The sequence below is a fragment of the Dipteris shenzhenensis genome, chromosome 5 (assembly GCF_047967505.1).
Source record: "Dipteris shenzhenensis isolate YYH24624 ecotype China chromosome 5, Dip_SZ_1.0, whole genome shotgun sequence".
In the NCBI taxonomy this organism is placed as follows: Eukaryota; Viridiplantae; Streptophyta; class Polypodiopsida; order Gleicheniales; family Dipteridaceae; genus Dipteris; species Dipteris shenzhenensis.
In genome coordinates, this window is record NC_141600.1 from 50,344,213 (window position 1) to 50,366,011 (window position 21,799).

Here is a 21,799-nt window from a genome sequence, read left to right on the forward strand (position 1 = left end):
GATGGAGGAAATGGAGTTAGTATTATCACCAAGCAATGCTAGGAAAAGTGGGGAGAATGTCCCATGGAGGATACCACCCTTGTGGGTGAAGTTGGCCGATGGTGCAACAGCACGGCCAATTGGAATCTTAAAATATCTCAAGATCAAACTTTTGGCTTTTCCTATCAAGTACCCTTTATAGTAATCATATTCCATAAGCCAAACTCATATGACATCATCTCGAGTAGACCCTTCAAGAAAATGCATGATTAGTCCAATTGATAACATTTATTTAAGAAAAGGAGACCAAATCATTTGAGTGGACTTAGTCTAGAATTTTGGCATCCTAGTGTGGGTAGATATTAGGCTAACCTAAGTGACCCCACACCGACACCCGACTCTTTTTAAAAGGATACTAAAACTTACAATTTTTTTTGAAAGCTTTGTTTATCCTTTTTGCTTGTCCTCCTTTGTTTTTTTAAAGGCTCCAAGCAGAGCTAGATTCTTGAAAATCCATATAGTTTGATGTGGGCGCACGATATACATAAGATACTGTAGCGCACGCTATTGTGTGGTAGATGTAGTACCACATGGTATGAAGAAATACTATGTGGTATTGTCACTTTCTTACTGCACGGTGTGTCGTTTCACTGTGTAGTAACCCACTGCACATCAACCAGTGCCGGTAAAAAAATGTGATTTGATTGCTTTAAATCGCTCCAAGGAGCCCTAAAAAATGTTTAAAATGTTTTAATTAGCTAATTTAAAATGGCCGTTTTAAATCCCTCATAAATCCTTGTTTTTTACTTTCAAATCAATGTGAGACTTATTCTATAATCAGGAGGATATATCTGGCCTTGTGATGCAATAAATTGTATACTTTGGTGATGGTAGAACAGTCATACTTCACCAAAAACATGTTCATGTGCAACTATTTTACATCATTTATATATTTAGAGAGGATGACATTGGAATGTATATACCAAGAGGATGTTGTTGACATTGCATATATTGACATGATGTTTCTACCATTGGAATATTAATTTGGCTCACCACAAACACATGAGAGGCCAATCGTGTACTAGCTTGACTCACTATACAAGCAGTACAATCATGTACTTATTTGGCTCACCATAAACACATGGAAGAACAATCACTATAAACTCCTTAGTAGTACGTACTATAAGCAGTACGTGGGAGTCCACCAATCATGTACTTATTTGGCTCACCATAAACACATGGAAGAACAATCACATACGAGTCTGGCTCACCTAAAACTCCTCCATGAGAATATATATGTGGTGTTGTATAGATCAATCATCATGGATTACTACTCATTTATTGACATTATATCTACCCACAAGATGTACTCGACATTATATCTACCAGGACAATATTATCGACATTGCATGTACCCACGAGAGGATGTTCTTGACATTGGAATATCAATTTGGCTTATCACACGTAGACGAGAGTCTAGTCTATCTCACCACAAACTCGTCCACTAGAAAAGACATGTGGTGGTGTATAGCTCGTTCTCAGTCTCAAATTGACAGATGATCAACTGCCATTCATTTACTGAAAGTATCTACCTGGAGGGTGTTGTAACATTGGAATTCAACACACATACATGGGAGTACTAGTTTAGCTCAACACAAACTCCTCCACTAGAATAAATATGTGGCAATGTGTAGCTGGCTCTCACTCTCAAATTGACACATCATCGAGTACCATTTATTTATTGGCATTGTATCTATTTAGAGGAGGTCGTTGGCATGATTGTATCTACTTGAAGGATGTTATTGATAGAATTATCTACCGAGAGGATGTTGTTGACACTGGAATATTAATTTGTCTCACCACACCATCACGGAAGTACTAGTTTGGCTGACCACAAACACCTCCACAAGAATAGATATGTGGTGGTGGATAGCTTGCTCTCGCTTGCGAATTGACGCATGAAGCAAGTACCATTCATTTATTGATAGTGTATCTACCTAGAGGGCGTTATTGACATTCTATCTACCGAGAGGATGTTGCCGACATTGGGATATTAATTTGGCTCACCACACATTCTAGTTTGGGTTTACCACAAACTCCACAGCTAGAATATATATATGCCTTGGTGTCTAGCTTGCTCTTATTCTCAAGTTGACACATACATCATGGACTACCTGCATATTGTTCACAGCCTTACTATTCCTCCACTTCAATGTTCTGCACTCATTCATTTACACCCTGATTTTCATACGATTAAAGACGAAACTGAGATGTGGCTCTTGGCTACCTTCAACCCATCCTCTGAAGTTGAGGAGAAACTCCTTCTTCAGTCTCAGTTTCCTTTGCTGACCTGCTTGGTTAACGCCGGTGGTGAGGCAAGACGCATCGTCTCTCTTGCCAAATTCTATTCTTGGTTATTCAAGTTCGACGACATGACTGACGACATGCTTGGCCTAGGAAGAAACCTTTCTACAGCCACACTCCTCTTCCAATCCCTTATGGATATGCTTGAGGCAAAGCCTTCCCCTTCAGGGGCGCATAGGATGGTCGCCGTGGCACAGGATTGGTGGAGTGAGATTTGCCTGAATATGCCTGCGACGCAGCGATCCCGATTTCTTCATGCTTTCAGAGATTCAATTGATGCTTGGAAATGCCAAATTTCCTGTCGTGAAGCACGAAGCATCTCGGACGTTCAGACATACATTCTCAGGCGTCGGAAGTTCTCTGCGATGTTTATCGTCTTCATCCTTGCGGAGTACGCACTAGGAATAGACCTTGATGAAGAGACTCTGACGAGTCCCCTCCTTTCTGCGCTCCATGACGCCGTAGCAGATCATGTCTCGTGGGCGAACGATCTCTTCTCGCTTAAATCAGAATATTTGAGAGGGGATCACGATAATATTGCTTCCGTCATGTGCTTCAATGAGTCCCACGACTTCCAAGTCAGTGTTGAGACGGTATGCAGAATGATCCGACAGAGAGACAATGATTTTGTTAGGTATCTTGGTGAAGTCAAAAGGTCCAAGCTGATGGAAAAACCTGGAGTGGGAAGCTACCTCGAAAGCTTGGGCAGCTGGATGGCTGGAAATCTGTATTGGTCGTACGTAACAGCTCGATACCATGGTGTGGATGCAAACCCGAATGCTATCGGTGAGCCTCTTCAGGTCGTACTCTATCCGGAAGAACTTAAATGAATACAGAAAGGTCTTGGTCGTGTGTGATACCTCCATACAATGGTCTGTAGTAGCTCCATATTGGTCGTGTGTCATAATGCTGTGGACAACCTCTATCCATCCAGCTGATGTACCTTTAGCCAAGCCACCTAAGTTTATGTAACGTTCTCACCTAATTTATGTGGCCAAATATCCTATGCCTTTTACATATGTAAAAGCTGGATACTAATTATGATGAAGTATTTTTTCAATCTACTTAGCAAATTTAATACCTATTTTTATGCTTCTCAGGCATTGCATCGGGCCTTGTAACCTTATCACATGTATATTTTAGGTTTTATGTTAATATATGCAATGCAAATGTGAATGTTATATTTACATCTTGAAGTTCATCTATACGATATAGTTATCTATGATTTTATCACATAATAATTGCGATTTTGTGGTTGCATTGCAACTATGCCTATAGGCACTCCTGTCACCTAAAACTCATCATACTATCATCTATAAATTATAAAAGACAAAAAACAAAGTTTCTAATCATCTTTAGAAAAAGAATTAAAGCTTCTCATCTTTAAGGAGACATGATACACATGATTATGCTGATAAATTATGAAAAAGTCAAAACAATAATACTTGTATCTATGTATGGGTTGATACACATCAAGAATAAGCAAGCCAACCCTCGACACATGATACTCTTTAAATGAAGAGAATGACCTTATAAATTGTAATGTAAAGATGTACACAATTATTTTTCTATCCTTTATGGAGAGTGGAGCTAGCTCAATTAGTCAGAAATGGTAATAGACTATTCATTGCTATAGCATAGTTTTATATGGTATATTTGACTGCACAAGAATCTACTTATTAGCATACATAAATTCCAATACCATGCGGTAAACATAAATACCACACATGATTGCCATTTCAAAACTGCTCCTCAATTTAAATCATGACTAAACCAAGCTTTTTTGTGAATCTTTAAAGTGTCAAAGAACATTTGAATTGATTTAAACTAGCTATTTAAATCATCCACAAATTCTTAGCCATACTGGGGACACTCTTCTTTTCCAAAGAGACTCAAAGAGGCTGTAACATAGCGAGATATTGGAAGTCGATAGAGAAAAGAAAAGGCATGCATTATAATACAAAAGAAACTAACCTTAGCAAAACTCAATGTTTCAATTGCCTTAAGTGCACTCCTAATAACAATAGTTTTATTACAATGTACATATTGAAATGTTGAGCATGAAAGATCAAAAAAGAAAAGGCATGCTTTGTACAATGCAAAAGCAACAAGCATGTATGAGTAGCTACCCACAATATGTCGTATTATGTAGGTAATTGCAAATGTATGTCCGTAAGGATTCTTTGGAAGTAAGGGAAATTTGGAATATTTCAAAAACGTGCACAAATTTATAGTTCCATTACAAATAAACAGCTAAAATTTTAATTATTTTAGAGTTGGGGGAAAATAATTACATAGAGTACAGAAGATGCGCTAAGATTAGACACTCAAGCTTCTCATTTTGGGATCCAAGGAAAAAATATGCAGTTTAATACACAAAAAGAGAGAACAACATATGAGTGAATGAAACATTCTTGAATTTTTGGTATTCTTTTATAGTTTAATGGTTCTAATGCTTTTACATATACTTAAACTGTCTCAAATTTCTAGCATGTTGAATTGAACTGCCTTTATTGCTTTTACATATACCTACACACACACACACACGCACGCACGCACGCACACACGCACACACACACACACACACACACCTCCCTCGCACTTCGGTATATGATGTCATCGCGGTTGGAATGGATTACAACCCCTTGAGCATCCTCATAGGATATAATAGTTTTGGAGACTATATTATGGATGCTTAAGGAAGCCTTTAGCTATTTTGAAACCAAGTGCATTGCTACAACACTCACCTGAACAAGGAATAATTTGGTATGGACATAACTATTTTTAACTCCATAGCACATCCCAACACCACCTAGTTGCCACACCCTTCCTCCAATATTACATTAGGGGAATTTTGGGCTCAAAAAGGGCCTTGTAAGGAGTGGATTACTAGAATGGATTAATAACTAACAAGGCCTATGGAGACATAAAGGTACATGTCCCTAGGCCCTTTGGGGTCCCAAAAAGTCCACCTCCTTCTCCCACTTGGAGGGGCCTTACAATTCCTCAAAGTTGACTCTCTTTACAATTTTGTGGTGGTCCCCATCCCCAAAAAGTCACTCTCGGCTACCGGCCTCCCCCCAAAAAGTTTGGATCTTTTCACAAGTCCCAAAAATGTCCTAGAACCCTTCCAAACCTTCCCGCAAACCAAACCTATGCACCCAAATCACTTTCCAACAACTAAATCCTACTCCTCCTCACCATAATCACCTCCCAACCTCTGAATCGTCCTCTTTCTCAACGTAATCATTTTTCAACAATTGAATCCAATTTATTGTTACCATTTTTTTTTGTTGTGATCCCAAACTTTCTTCCATTACTCTTATTCTACTGAAATCTTGCACCCAAAAGCTACAAAAAAGCACCTTGCACATTGAAGTTGCACCAGAGTACACTATGACTCATCAATTCCATGGCCAGAGGATTGTTGACAAAGAGACACTAGATTAAGTACAACAACAAAGAGCAAGGCTTGTTGGCTTGTGGAGTGTTGGAGGACTTTATCGAGTGGATCCTTTACAGGTGCTCGTTGGAAACCATCCCACCTACAATGGCATCATCACTCGTACAAGAGAGCCTTCCTGCTCCACCATTCACATCTTGATCTTGGTTCTATCAAGTCGGGCTCTAACATATCTCGAGGACTAAGGCACGTTGCCAGTGTAGGATTTTTGTGTCCCATTCCCTCTGCATTTTGTCCTACAAACTTGCCAAAGGGTCAGCCAGTTGATCAACATTCATTGATACAATTCCCGAAATTGTTAGCAGAAAATGTGCCAACCCATATGAGGTGCTTTGGTGCTGTAATTTTGCAATGATTGTTTGAAGGCTCTCTTCATGAAAATTGCAGGCGTTCTCCACACCAAGATCCACATCTCTCACTATTCTATACTTTTTGTTGCTAGAGGTATAGATGTTGCTACTGATTGCAAATTCTGTCTCTCCACTGTCGGAGAGAACTACCAAAACCTATTGAAACTCCTAGAAGCAAACTTGACTTGAGGCAGTAACTCTATCAACAATTGAACGAGATGCCTCAGCAAAACTCATTAGCAAAAGGAAACTTGGCATCTCTACAAGGTTAGGCACCACCACAAAACTGATTACCACCTCTAAAGTGACCACCAATAGGGCACTTTTTCCTGCCAAACTTATATGCACCAAAATCAGAGGGGGAAAGGAAGAAGACCATAAAACCTTAACCCAAATTACTAAGAATTATGTAAGTGTGGACCCTAAACCCGAGGATTACCAAAAAGCGAGCTGTGGGAAGCAAGCCAAGCAGTAAAAGTGAGCCATAGAAAACTGAAGCCACAGTCAGGGTTATGGTGGCTGACTATACATAAGGATGCTCGATGGTTTGCAAAAACTTGTGACCTTTGCCAATGGTTGGGACAGCCCACTGATCAAGACCGCATGCCACTTAATCCCATCTTGCCTCTGGAACCATTTCAGAAATGGGGCCTGGATTTCATGGGTCCATTCAAGCCCGCAGTAGCCCACACAATGAATTGCTACACTCTAGTAGCCACGGATTATTGTACCAAATGGGTGGAAGCTTGGGCCTTCCGAGACAACAGCATAAAATCGATCGCAAAGTGTCTATACCGCGATGTGTTCACTTGGTTCGGGTGTCCAATTGAGATTGTTAGCGAGATAAGGGTACTCACTTTGTCAACAAAGTCATCAAGCGGATGAATGCTTTTTATATGGTGATTCACAAGAATTCTTCCCCCTCTTATCCGCAAGTGAATGGATTGGCAGAGTCTACAAATCATACCTTCAAGCAGATCATGTCGCTAGTGGTGAATGAGCACCACTGCACGAATTGGGATGAGAAGTTACTGACAGCATTATGGGTAAACTGCACATCATTCAAGGTGGCCACGGTGTTGATTCCTTTTAAGTTGGCGTTTGGGCTAGAAGCAATCACATCGATCGAGCATATTGTTTTGAGTCTAAGGATTGCGGTGGAGGACAGGCTTCTTCCGCAGGACTCTATGGTATTTTGGTTGGATGTTCTAGACCAATTGGATGATTTGCAGGCAACTGGTTCTTCTATTCAATACTAGCCTTAGAAAAATGCTGGGGTTCAAGTTGAAATTGCGATGGTCAGGTCCATTCTGGGTTTTTTATGATTGTGGACCGACATCGTTTTATCTTGCGGATTTGCAAGGGCACCTACTTCCACATCCAATTAATGGGTTTCGGCCTTGTCCATACCATCTTGATGGCAGTGTTCAATGCCCATTCCCGATCTCTAATGAGGCATAGATTTCTTGGGTTGAGGTGGAGGCGGTCGAGCTATCGCATGAGGACACATGGCAGAAGGGTTTGCAGCATTATGACATTAGTCTTCTGCGAGGTCTTTGCCTAGTTATGCACTGTCGTCAAGGCAAGATATTGGCAATCTGAATTACAACTGTTGAGCAATTGTTTGCATTGCTTGCTGCTTTCTCTTCATCGCACTTGTAGTTCTCTTGAGTGCATTTGCCTTTCAGCTCTCATTGGCATCCATTCTTATCTCTTTTCTTCTCCTTCGTCTCACCATGGGAATGGTTCATGCTCAATTTCTTCCTCTTCTTCCGTTGGTGTATATTGATTCCCAGTCAATTGATGCTTGCCTCCAACTGCTACGGATTCGAAGTTTCAGCAGTATTTATTGGCAAAGGGTGGATGTTCATCCCCATAACCATCGGTGCTTTTCTAGCAGCCAACTGTGTACATCAGCGGTGATGGAGGTGGAGTTTAGAGCTCCTACTAAGGGCGAATACAATCTAAGTGGGTGTTCGGATGCTTGGATGAGGGACCTGTAACGCTGGATACTCAAGCCATTGTTCTTGCAGGCCAAAACATACACCATAACTCCTCATACTTTAGGGATGATAGCGGTTGCTGAGGAGAGGGCGGTGCCATGGGATCGAATCCTAAAGGAGCGGATTCATCCAGAGGTTTTACAGGTGGCAACACATGTCAATAAGAAGTAGGCAGTGAATTCCAAGATTAGGCAAGTCCTGGAGATTTTGTTTCCCCATACATCTAGAGTCTACAACACCTCGACGATCGACTGCCTTGGTGCTCACTCTTGCACCTGAGGGGCTTGCACAAGACGAAGCTGAGGGATCTTCTAGTGGAGTGGCTACAAAACAACGAAGGAAGAAGACTCGCCTTAGCCAGGGGGTGGTATCTCCCCTTGCCCCCTCGACTCCTTCACTTACAGGTGGTGTGGGAGGTGTTTTCACCAGTGGGGTAGCGACGATGCAAATTGCTGTGTCTACACCTCTGGCATTACCATTCATGGTGAAGTGGGTGATGGTGACTCCAAGAGATTCCCTTACGCAGTAGGTGGATGGAGCATGATTCTTTAATCTACTGCAGTGATGATTCTAGGAGGTACTCCGGTGGTGGGAGGTTCACTTACGCAATGGTGGATGGAGCAGCATCAGCAGAGTGCAGCAATAATGATTGCGGTGACTCCTACAACATTAGTGGTGGCCTCTGATGCGACGGAGGGTGTCGACAGCAGAAGTGTTAATGGCAATCTCAGAGTCTGTGGGTGTGTCTCTAGTGTCTTCTACCGGGTTCAATTTTTGGACGCAGCCTATGCACGTGTAGCTGTAGTTTTGTTCACATTTGCTTGCGTGGATAGCTTTACAAATTGGTGCGGGGAGAGAGTCTACGAGAGTGACCAGTTTGGAGGTGGAAGTCATGGAGTTGCACATGGGAAATGAGTCTCTGCGAGGTCAGCAGGAGCGGGTGCGACAATTGGAGGATCGGATGACAGTCCTTGAAGCTAGAGTTCAAGTCATGGTGGAAGCACACTCGGAGGCCACGCAACACTGCATGCGGAGTATGTGTTGAGGAGTTGCTATGCCGATGTACTACCAATGCAATGGTGGAGTATTTGCGAGCTTTTTTGGGGAACGTGAGTGTTAACGTGGAGTACATGGGCTCACTCTTGGAATCTCTTCAGGGTGATTTGCGGGTGGAATGGGATAAGGAGGTGGCAAGATGGAGTGTGGTTGTTGTTCCGTAGACCTGTCAGGAGCTGTTTCCACACGAATGACAACCCCGAATGGATGGAGATGTGGGAGCTGGTGTGGGTTCTAGTTAGCAATAGGTTCCGTAGGTGCCGACTAGTTCTAGACCAAAGGGGTCTAGTACTTCTTCTGGTGGTGGTGGTGTAGATAAGGAAAAAGGAGTGGTTGCGGAGTCAGTATAGATTGAGGAGGATTGGCAAGCCAAATATGAAGAGCTGGCAGAAGGCATTGTGGAAGCAGTTCTTCACAACAGCAAAAGAATAGATGCATTGAAGCAGCAGAGGTGTTCACCTTGTCTATGGTTGGAATTGTGCACCCATTCTTTCAGTATGTCACTACCTCCTCGTCCTCCTTGGTGGAAAGAGGCAGATTGGTTTTTGGGAAAGTATTATAATAAGCACACGCCTTTTCTTGGGTTGCCAGATCCCCCTTCCTATGAGCCCATGGTGATTCAAAGACCTGCGACAGCACAAGAATGATGGCAGTAGCAATTACCGCTAGGTGCATGGATAGACGAAGTATTGCCCACGGAGTAGTGGCCTAAACAGTAGGTAGTGGATAAATCCAAGCCTCATCCATTACAATGGATGATGCATCTGGAGTAGGATCGAAGATTGAATATGTTCATGCGGAAGAGGCAGCTAGCAATGACTACGGCTATTGGTTCGAGTGGAGCGACAACGTAGTTGCAGATAGAGTTACCTGAGAGCAGTGATGCAGGACTGAGCAAGGTGGGTGGCATTGTTGCACCTGTTCTAGTTTCTAGTTTAGATGAAGAGTAGAACTACGGTGATGGCTATGGAAGGGCCTCACAAAATAAAGTGGCGGTGTGCAGCTAAGCGCATATGTCACTATAATGGTTGCTTTTGGACAGGCAACATCGAAGATGTCCAAAATGTGGCGATGCTTTTGGATAGGAAGGAGAAAGAAAACAAGGACGTTTAGACAGGCATTGCAACTACAGAGAGTGGATGTTTTTTGGAATGGGATGCTTTGTAATTATTGTGTACTAAAGGGTGAGATTTCGCTTACCGCACCTGGTTCTCTACCCAGGCTAGGTCTAAAATGATTGTTGCACATACACTTTGCACCATGTAAGACATCTGAATTCATTCCGGGGATGAGCATGTGTGGTTTGCACAGTCCACCATGAGTGCCATGTGTTATTGCATAACCATGCGGGTTAGCAGCAATGAGACCTAGAGGGGTGTGCGAGGGTAGGTTAGCCGCAAGGGTTGATGGTTTGGATCTCCAAGCACTTGTGGTCTTCAACGGCTGCTTCTTTAACCATCACATGGTTCTATACGCATGCTATTACTAGCATTCCGAGGTCATTGTATACACATATGTTGTGCAAGCTATTGCTCCGAAATACAATGTTCTTCAGCGTTCTGTCATTCTCTTCTATATCTGTATTCCGTTCTTGTGGATGTTATGTGTATCATTTGTCTATTGTTTCCTGTAGCGTCTGCACGTATTTATGACGCTACAGAAATATAGGATTGAAATGCTCAAGGGAGAGGATGATGGTGGAAGCCCACTCAATATCAAGAAGCTCTAAAGAACTCAAACATGGGAAATAAGAGAGACACGATACCAAGAGGTATCCAGGTTCTAGATTGGATTTGATTCCACACTCACAAATTCCAAATATGTGTGTTCTTATGCAAGTATTAGGATTAGGGTCCTCATCCCCAACCTGCATCCCATTGGCTTGTAACCCAACTTACCCATGCACTTTCTTACTTCCACTAGGAAGGGATTTCCAATGTTACAATGTAGAGAAAGCAAGGGGAAAAGAAGAGAAGACAAACGAGCTCAGAATCATCTCTGCATCATCCTATGCAATGAAGAAGATAACTCTACAGATGTTTGTTCCATTGCATTTTCCCCAAAGATTTCTCTTTAAGGTTTAAGGGTGGTAGCTCTAGTGCTGACAAGTGGAAAGTTAAAATTTGTCCCCCTCTTACCATTCACTCCTAAGGTACTTATTTTAGGCCAACTGTAAAGTTGACATCTCTTTTTCTTAGCCTTGGAAATTGTTTTGAGGAGTCGTCTTCTGAGCCATTTCTTGGGTGTTGTTTCCTTCATTTTTCTTGCATAAACAATTATAAGATGGTGTTTCTTTTTTTAAAAATTAGTGAAAAAGGAAATTTCCTTTGGGCATATTAAATTGTTTGATGGCAAAGGGTTCATACTTGGCAAAACCCAAGTAAAATATCTTGTAATGTGTAAAGGTCTATGGCCCTACATCCAAGTCATGAAGCATATTGACATCAATATAGATGATGATGATATTGAAGAATAAGCATTGTCCATCATTGCACTTAACCTCCATCCAAAACTCATTCATCTCGTGGTGGGAGCCATGTCATCAAAGATATCTTGGAATGAGTTGGATCAACTCTATGGAGCAAGTGACACAAGCACTCCCGTATTGTACTCAAAGTCAAATTGTGTGGTTTAGGCTTTTTTGAAATGGAAAACTAGGTGACTTTATTAGTGAAATCCATAGTATCACAATGCAATTGGCCACTATTAATGCTAAGGTGGAAGAGGAGGATTTTATTGTAGTGCTTTGGAAGAGCATGCCCCAGCCATATGAGAACCTCTTCACAACCTTAAAGCACTACAAGGCATAGGCCATTTTCCGACGAAATACCGACGCTTTTTACATTAAATTTTTTTTTTTCACGGGTGCAAACGTCGCTATAAGAGTCACTAAAAGCGTGGAAAAGAACCGTCGCTATAAAGCATCGCTATATAGCAACAATGATAAATGTCGCTATATAGCGACACTGTTAATCGTCGCTATATAGCGACACTGGTAAATGTCGCTATATAGCGACGATTAACAGAACTAAAAAAAAGGATTAGTCGGGCTAAACAGGGCTTGCTATGGCCCTGTTTAGCCCCACTAATCCTTTTTTTTTTTGTAATTACAAAACAAAGTTTTTTTATAACAAAATTTCCCTTGCGAAAAGGGTGATACAAAATCGCTCAAATGAAATGATCGAGCAACAAAAGCATATACATGTCGGACATATACAACATTGTTTGTTACAAAATTACCCTTTCGAAAGGGCGATACAAAATTGCTCAAACGAGCGGATATACAAAATGACATATAGGATGAAGAAAATGCTACTACCACTATAATTACTACTACTCATCCGAATCCGAATCGTCCTCATCTTGTTGGCCTGTTCCTTGGTCCTCGTGAGCTGCGTCTTCTCCCTCATCCTTGTCATGTGCGTCTGATCCCTGGCCCTGTTGATCTCTTGCCTCCGATGATGGGATGCTTGAGCTTTGACCCTAAGAGTGAACCATATAAATCGAAAATTAGATTGGAACTTAAAGAATAAAACAATTTAAAAAGTGAGATTACAAGTAGGAGTAAACTTATACCGTGTGAGCAGCCACCTCAGCCCAATCGACCGTCGCTCCCATTGCCTCTTGCTCAATAAATCACGGCTTTGTTCCTATCTGAAATGCGCATCGTGTCTCTGCATGTGTAGGAAGATGACCCATCGCAGCTTACTATGGATCCAATTTACAAGAGTTAGAGTTAGCTAAAGTGCATGTAATATGTAGTAAAACAAATAGAACAATACATTAAATGAGAAGAAGAAGACTTACCACGGTTGCCTCGAATGCCAACAATCCGCCTGCACCAAAGTGCGAAGTACCTACAACATCCAACCGTCTCTTCGCAGCCCTCCTCTGACCCTCAAACAATTCGAGATGGTCCCTATTTTGCTTCTTGAAGAACATCCAATCAGCTTTGTCTGCCCAGCTGGGTTTAGCCAACCTCTTTGTGATGGAAGTACGCAAGGTTGATCTACGATGCTTCAAGACCAAACCCATGCACTCTCGCATATAATTCTCATTAAACTCCCAATTTGGCGGGTTAGGGTATTTTTGTTTTAACTCATCGATGACCACTTGCTTCTTTTGGCCATCGTGATACCGCCAATCGGTAGCAATGCCGCTCTTGAAGTGATGGCTCATCAACCGCCTCATGGTGGCGATAACTGCTTTGCCCTTTCTATCTTCTATTATCTCTCCGGCAGCTGTGATTTGATAGGAGAGATCCCCTGATGAGTAAGGAGGACTGATGGTAGCAGAGTCAGAAAAAGTGGAAGCTACGTGAGCGCTTCCAAAGCAAGGAGTAGCAGTGGGAGTAGGAGAGGGAAAGGGACCTGAATGATACTATGTCTCCAGACCAAGTGGAGACTTGTAGGAACGTGAGTGTGCTGACTCGTCTACATCTCCCGAGTTAACCCAACATAAGCTGCCCTTCCTACTCTTCCTTCCCTTACGAGAGGCATGTGCAGGTGATGACCCCTCGGTCGAAGGGGCACGAGGGGACAGCTGGGCAGTACGTCCAGCTGTCGGTGTAGGGGAGGAATTGCTGAGGTCCTCTGAGATAGCAGAGAGAAGAATCTCACTTCCTCCTCATCACTCATCTGCGCTACAAACTTGTCCGGACTCCCAACAAAGCCATGCACGGCTAGCAAAGGAGTTCCCCGAGGGGTAATCGTAGTGCTACGTGGAAGAGGAGTCGGACCAGGGGCAGTCGTAGTGCTAGGTCCGAGAGGAGTTGGACCAAGGGTAGTCCTCGGGGTAGTCTCCTGAGAGGAATCAAACTCCTCTGGAGCATATAGATCATGAGCTCTTCTCCTGCGAGGCTGTCCGTACTCGTCGGATGAGCGACGTGATCCCATGTCTAACATAGACACAAACACGAAAACAAAAAACAAAAGAACAAACATAAGCATAGGCATAGGCATAGGCAAAGAGGGAGAGAAGAGGAAGAGGAAGAGGAAGAGGAAGAAGAGGAAGAGGAATTTGAAGAAGAGGGAGAGAAGAGGGAAAAGAGAAGGGGGAGGAGAAGAGGAAGAAGAGGGAAAGGAAAGAGGGAAAGAAGAGGAGAGAAGAGGGAAAGGAAGAGGAAGAAGAGGAAGAAGAGGAAGAAGAGGGAGAGAAGAGGAAGAAGAGAGAAAGAAGAGAGAAAGAAGAGGGAAAGGAGAGGGGAAGAGAGGAGAAGAGAGAAGAAGAGGAAGAAGAGAGAAAGAAGAGAGAATAAGAGAAGGGGGAAAAAAGAGACATATGCGAATGTGAATGCATGAGCATATGTCTACTTCTCTTATGCTCATGCATAAGCATAAGCATTCTTATGCTCATGCTTATGTTTATGCATGAGCATAAGAGAAGGGGGAAAGAGAGAAGAAGAGGAAGAGAAGAGGAATCTGAAGAAGAGGGAAGAGAAGAGGGAAATGAGAGAAGAGCATAAGAGAAGAGGAATCTCTTATGCTCATGCATAAGCATAAGCATTCTTATGCTCATTCTTATGTTTATGCATGAGCATAAGAGAAGGGGGAAAGAGAGAAGAAGAGGGAAAGGAAAGAGGGAAAAAAACAGAAAGAAAGAGAGAAGAAGAGGGAAAGGAAGGAGAGATTGGAAAAGAGGAAAGAGGGAGAAAAAGAGAGAAGGGGGAACGAGGGAATAAGAGAAGGGGGAAAAAAGAGAAGAGGAATCTCTTATGCTCATGCATAAACATAAGCATTCTGATTCTCATGCTTATGTTTATGCATGAGCATAAGAGAAGGGGAAAAGAGACAAGAAGAGGGAAAGGAGAGATTGGAAAAGAGAAAAGAGGGAGAGAAAGAGAGAAGGGGGAAAGAGAGAATAAGAGAAGAGGGAAAAAAGGGGGAAAGAGAGAATAAGAGAAGAGAGAAAAAAGGGGGAAAGAGAGAATAAGAGAATAAGAGAAAAAAGGAAAAAAGGAAAGAGGGAAGGGAATGAGAGAAGGGGGTAAGAGAGAATAAGAGAAGGGGGAAAAAAGAGACATATGCTCATGCATAAGCATAAGCATGAGCATATGTCTCATTTTCCTATGCTCATGCTTATGCTTATGCATGCACATAAGAGAAGGGGGAAATAGAGAATAAGAGGGAAAGGAAAGAGGGAAAGGAAAGAGAGAATAAGAGAAGGGGGAAAAAAGAGACATATGCTCATGCTTATGCATGAGCATATGTCTACTTCTCTTATGCTCATGCATAAGCATAAGCATGAGCATATGTCTCATTTTCTTATACTCATGCTTATGCTTAAGCATAAGCATAAGCATAAGCTCATGCTTATGCTTATGCATGAGCATAAGAGAAGGGGGAAATAGAGAATAAGAAGGAAAGGAAAGAGGGAAAGGAAAGAGAGAAGGGGGAAAGAGAGAATAAGAGAAGGGGGAAAAATGAGACATATGCTCATGCTTATGCATGAGCATATGTCTACTTCTCTTATGCTCATGCATAAGCATAAGCATGAGCATATGTCTCATTTCCTTATGCTCATGCTTATGCTTAAGCATAAGCATAAGCATAAGCTCATGCATATGCTTATGCATGAGCATAAGAGAAGGGGGAAATAGAGAATAAGAGGGAAAGGAAAGAGGGAAAGGAAAGAGAGAAGGGGGAAAGAGAGAATGAGAGAAGGGGGAAAAAAGAGACATATGCTCATGCTTAGCATATGTCTATTTCTCTTATGCTCATGCATAAGCATAAGCATGAGTATATGTCTCATTTTCTTATGCTCATGCTTATCCTTAAGCATAAGCATAAGCAAAAGCTCATGCTTATGCTTATGCATGAGCATAAAAGAAGGGGGAAAGAGAGAATAAGAGGGAAAGGAAAGAGGGAAAGGAAAGAGAGCAGGGGGAAAGAGAGAAGGGGGAAAGAGAGAATAAGAGAAGGGGGAAAAAAGAGACATCTGCTCATGCTTATGCATGAGCATATGTCTACTTCTCTTATGCTCATGCATAAGCATAAGCATGAGCATATGTCTCATTTTCTTATGCTCATGCTTATGCTTAAGCATAAGCTCATATGCATGAGCATAAGAGAAGGGGGAAAGAGAGAATAAGAGAAGGGGGGAAAAAGAGACATATGCTCATGCTTATGCATGAGCATATGTCTACTTCTCTTATGCTCATGCATAAGCATAAGAATGAGCATATGTCTCATTTTCTTATGCTCATGCCTATGCTTATGCATGAGCATAAGAGAAGGGGGAAATAGAGAATAAGAGGGAAAGGAAAGAGGGAAAGGAAAGAGAAAAGGGGGAAAGAGAGAAGAGAAGGGGGAAAAAAGAGACATGCTCATGCGAATGCATGAGCATATGTCTACTTCTCTTATGCTCATGCATAAGCATAAGCATGAGCATATGTCTCCTTTTCTTATGCTCATGCTTATGCTTATGCATGAGCATAAGAGAAGGGGGAAAGAGAGGAAAGAGGGAAAGGAAAGAGAGAAGAAGAGGGAAAGAGAAAAGAGGAAAAAAGAGACATATGTCTACTTCTCTTATGCTCATGCATAAGCATAAGCATTCTTATGCTCATGCTTATGTTTATGCTTAAGAGAAGGGGGAAAGAGAGAAGAAGAGGGAAAGGAAAGAGGAAAAAAGAGGGAAAGAAAGAGAGAAGAAGAGGAAAAGGAAAGAGGGAAAAAGAGGAGGAAATAGATTGAAGGAGGGCAGAAGGAAAGAGATTGAGGGGAAGAGAGGGTTCCTACGCCCATCACTGCAGGTAGTGCTTAAGGCGCTACCTACAGGCCAATGCAAATAACAAAAATAATAAATGGAAAAAAGAGGAAGCACTTACCTGAAATAGTACATCCTGCTCGGTGTTGTGGACTGGCCCTACAAAAGAGAGGAAACAACCCATTTTTCAAATAAGATGTTAGAGGAAGGAGGAGATTACAAAAGTAACTTCTTGAAAGGAGGAGATTAAGGAGACAAGGAAAGGAGGAGATTGAGGAGACAAGGAGAAAGAGAAGGAAGAGAAATACAAAAAAGAGGTGAGTTTTCTTTCTATCTTGAAATCTCGTTTTTTGTTTCAATCCTTTGAAAACAAGCATGAAAACTAGTTTACAGGTTTAGCAATACAAGGAGAAGCACTCACAAAACTAAAGCTAACAAACAAATAACCTACATTGTTGAAACAAACTCACCTCTTGAAGAACTTCCTTTCAAGAAACCAAAGAGGGAAAAGGGTAGAGAGAGAGTCCAAGAGCTAGGAGAAGGGTGAGGAGTGGAGAATAGAGCGAGAGGTTGTCGGAAATAGGTGGGAGGTCATCGAAAATAGGTGGGAGGAGAGATTGCCTTGCTTACTTGAGAGATTAGAGAAGGGGATAAAGAAAGCACTGTGCGATGGGAGTCTCGAGTTTTAACCCACAATGGCGCTATAGGTATGGACATAACTATTTTTAACTCCATAGCACATCCCAACACCACCTAGTTGCCACACCCTTCCTCCAATATTACATTAGGGGAATTTTGGGCTCAAAAAGGGCCTTGTAAGGAGTGGATTACTAGAATGGATTAATAAATAACAAGGCCTATGGAGACATAAAGGTACATGTCCCTAGGCCCTTTGGGGTCCCAAAAAGTCCACCTCCTTCTCCCACTTGGAGGGGCCGTACAATTCCTCAAAGTTGACTCGCTTTACAATTTTGTGGTGGTCCCCATACCCAAAAAGTCACTCTCGGCTACCCGCCTCCCCCCAAAAAGTTTGGATTTTTTCACAAGTCCCAAAAATGTCCTAGAACCCTTCCAAACCTTCCGCAAACCAAACCTATGCACCCAAATCACTTTCCAACAACTAAATCCTACTCCTCCTCACCATAATCACCTCCCAACCTCTAAATCGTCCTCTTTCTCAACGTAATCATTTTTCAACAAGTGAATCCAATTTATTGTTACCATTTTTTTTTGTTGTGATCCCAAACTTTCTTCCATTACTCTTATTCTACTGAAATCTTGCACCCAAAAGCTACAAAAAAGCACCTTGCACATTGAAGTTGCACCAGAGTACACTATGACTCATCAATTCCATGGCCAGAGGATTGTTGACAAAGAGACACTAGATTAAGTACAACAACAAAGAGCAAGGCTTGTTGGCTTGTGGAGTGTTGGAGGACTTTATCGAGTGGATCCTTTACAGGTGCTCGTTGGAAACCATCCCACCTACAATGGCATCATCACTCGTACAAGAGAGTCTTCCTGCTCCACCATTCACATCTTGATCTTGGTTCTATCAAGTCGGGCTCTAACATATCTCAAGGACTAAGGCACGTTGCCAATGTAGGATTTTTGTGTCCCATTCCCTCTGCATTTTGTCCTACAAACTTGCCAAAGGGTTAGCCAGTTGATCAACATTAATTGATACAATTCCCGAAATTGTTAGCAGAAAATGTGCCAACCCATATGAGGTGCTTTGGTGCTGTAATTTTGCAATGATTGTTTGAAGGCTCTCTTCATGAAAATTGCAGGCGTTCTCCACACCAAGATCCACATCTCTCACTATTCTATACTTTTTATTGCTGGAGGTATAGATGTTGCTACTGATTGCAAATTCTGTCTCTCCACTGTCGGAAAGAACTACCAAAACTATTGAAACTCCTAGAAGCAAACTTGACTTGAGGCAGTAACTCTATCAACAATTGAACGAGATGCCTCAGCAAAACTCATTAGCAAAAGGAAACTTGGCATCTCTACAAGGTTAGGCACCACCACAAAACTGATTACCACCTCTAAAGTGACCACCAATAGGGCACTTTTTCCTGCCAAACTTATATGCACCAAAATCAGAGGGGGAAAGGAAGAAGACCATAAAACCTTAACCCAAATTACTAAGAATTATGTAAGTGTAGACCCTAAACCCGAGGATTACCAAAAAGCGAGCCGTGGGAAGCAAGCCAAGCAGTAAAAGTGAGCCATAGAAAACTGAAGCCACAGTCAGGGTTATGGTGGCTGACTATACATAAGGATGCTCGATGGTTTGCAAAAACTTGTGACCTTTGCCAATGGTTGGGACAGCCCACTGATCAAGACCGCATGCCACTTAATCCCATCTTGCCTCTGGAACCATTTCAGAAATGGGGCCTGGATTTCATGGGTCCATTCAAGCCTGCAGCAGCCCACACAATGAATTGCTACACTCTAGTAGCCACGGATTATTGTACCAAATGGGTGGAAGCTTGGGCCTTCCAAGACAACAGCATAAAATCGATCGCAAAGTGTCTATACCGCGATGTGTTCACTTGGTTCGGGTGTCCAATTGAGATTGTTAGCGAGATAAGGGTACTCACTTTGTCAACAAAGTCATCAAGCGGATGAATGCTTTTTATATGGTGATTCACAAGAATTCTTCCCCCTCTTATCCGCAAGTGAATGGATTGGCAGAGTCTACAAATCATACCTTCAAGCAGATCATGTCGCTAGTGGTGTATGAGCACCACTGCACGAATTGGGATGAGAAGTTACTGACAGCATTATGGGTAAACTGCACATCATTCAAGGTGGCCACGGTGTTGATTCCTTTTAAGTTGGTGTTTGGGCTAGAAGCAATCACATCGATCGAGCATATTGTTTTGAGTCTAAGGATTGCGGTGGAGGACAGGCTTCTTCCGCAGGACTCTATGGTATTTTGGTTGGATGTTCTAGACCAATTGGATGATTTGCAGGCAACTGGTTCTTCTATTCAATACTAGCCTTAGAAAAATGCTGGGGTTCAAGTTGAAATTGCGATGGTCAGGTCCATTCTGGGTTTTTTATGATTGTGGACCGACATCGTTTTATCTTGCGGATTTGCAAGGGCACCTACTTCCACATCCAATTAATGGGTTTCGGCCTTGTCCATACCATCTTGATGGCAGTGTTCAATGCCCATTCCCGATCTCTAATGAGGCATAGATTTCTTGGGTTGAGGTGGAGGCGGTCGAGCTATCGCATGAGGACACATGGCAGAAGGGTTTGCAGCATTATGACATTAGTCTTCTGCGAGGTCTTTGCCTAGTTACGCACTGTCGTCAAGGCAAGATATTGGCAATCTGAATTACAACTGTTGAGCAATTGTTTGCATTGCTTGCTGCTTTCTCTTCATCGCACTTGTAGTTCTCTTGAGTGCATTTGCCTTTCAGCTCTCATTGGCATCCATTCTTATCTCTTTTCTTCTCCTTCGTCTCACCATGGGAATGGTTCATGCTCAATTTCTTCCTCTTCTTCCGTTGGTGTATATTGATTCCTAGTCAATTGATGCTTGCCTCCAACTGCTACGGATTCGAAGTTTCAGCAGTATTTATTGGCAGAGGGTGGATGTTCATCCATAACCATCGGTGCTTTTCTAGCAGCCAACTGTGTACATCAGCGGTGATGGAGGTGGAGTTTAGAGCTCCTACTAGGGGCGAATACAATCTAAGTGGGTGTTCGGATGCTTAGATGAGGGACCTGTAACACTGGATACTCAAGCCATTGTTCTTGCAGGCCAAAACATACACCATAACTCCTCATACTTGAGGGATGATAGCGGTTGCTGAGGAGAGGGCGGTGCCATGGGATCGAATCCTAAAGGAGCGGATTCATTCAGAGGTTTTACAGGTGGCAACACATGTCAATAAGAAGCAGGCAGTGAATTCCAAGATTAGGCAAGTCCTAGAGATTTTGTTTCCCCATACATCTAGAGTCTACAACACCTCGACGATCGACTGCCTTGGTGCTCACTCTTGCACCTGAGGGGCTTGCACAAGATGAAGCTGAGGGATCTTCTAGTGGAGTGGCTACAAAACAACGAAGGAAGAAGACTCGCCTTAGCCAGGGGGTGGTATCTCCCCTTGCCCCCTCGACTCCTTCACTTATAGGTGGTGTGGGAGGTGTTTTCACCAGTGGGGTAGCGACGATGCAAATTGCTGTGTCTACACCTCTGGCATTACCATTCATGGCGAAGTGGGTGATGGTGACTCCGAGAGATTCCCTTACGCAGTAGGTGGATGGAGCATGATTCTTTAATCTACTGCAGTGATGATTCTAGGAGGTACTCCGGTGGTGGGAGGTTCCCTTACGCAATGGTGGATGGAGCAGCATCAGCAGAGTGTAGCAACAATGATTGCGGTGACTCCTACAACATTAGTGGTGGCCTCTGATGCGACGGAGGGTGTCGACAGCAGAAGTGTTAATGGCAATCTCAGAGTCTGTGGGTGTGTCTCTAGTGTCTTCTACCGGGTTCAATTTTTGGACGCAGCCTATGCACGTGTAGCTGTAGTTTTGTTCACATTTGCTTGCGTGGATAGCTTCACAAATTGGTGCGGGGAGAGAGTCTACGAGAGTGACCAGTTTGGAGGTGGAAGTCATGGAGTTGCACATGGGAAATGAGTCTCTGCGAGGTCAGCAAGAGCGGGTGCGACAATTGGAGGATCGGATGATAGTCCTTGAAGCTAGAGTTCAAGTCATGGTGGAAGCACACTCGGAGGCCACGCAACGCTGCATGCGGAGTATGTGTTGAGGAGTTGCTACGCCGATGTACTACCAATGCAATGGTGGAGTATTTGTGAGCTTTTTTGGGGAACGTGAGTGTTAACGTGGAG

At 42.8% G+C, this 21,799-nt stretch overlaps 1 protein-coding gene across 1 annotated transcript; it reads left to right on the forward strand.

Annotated features, from left to right (window-relative positions):
- Nucleotides 1–2,144: 2,144 nt before the first annotated feature.
- On the forward strand, nucleotides 2,145–3,173 carry LOC147902147 (microbial Terpene synthase-like protein 13). Its single transcript, XM_087374436.1, has one exon. The coding sequence runs from the start codon at nucleotides 2,145–2,147 to the stop codon at nucleotides 3,171–3,173; it is 1,029 nt and encodes a 342-aa protein (XP_087230562.1).
- Nucleotides 3,174–21,799: the final 18,626 nt, after the last annotated feature.

Coding starts and splice junctions, on each gene's coding strand:
- LOC147902147 (XM_087374436.1), top strand. CDS start 2,145: ATGGACTACCTGCATATTGTTCACAGCCTTACTATTCCTCCACTTCAA.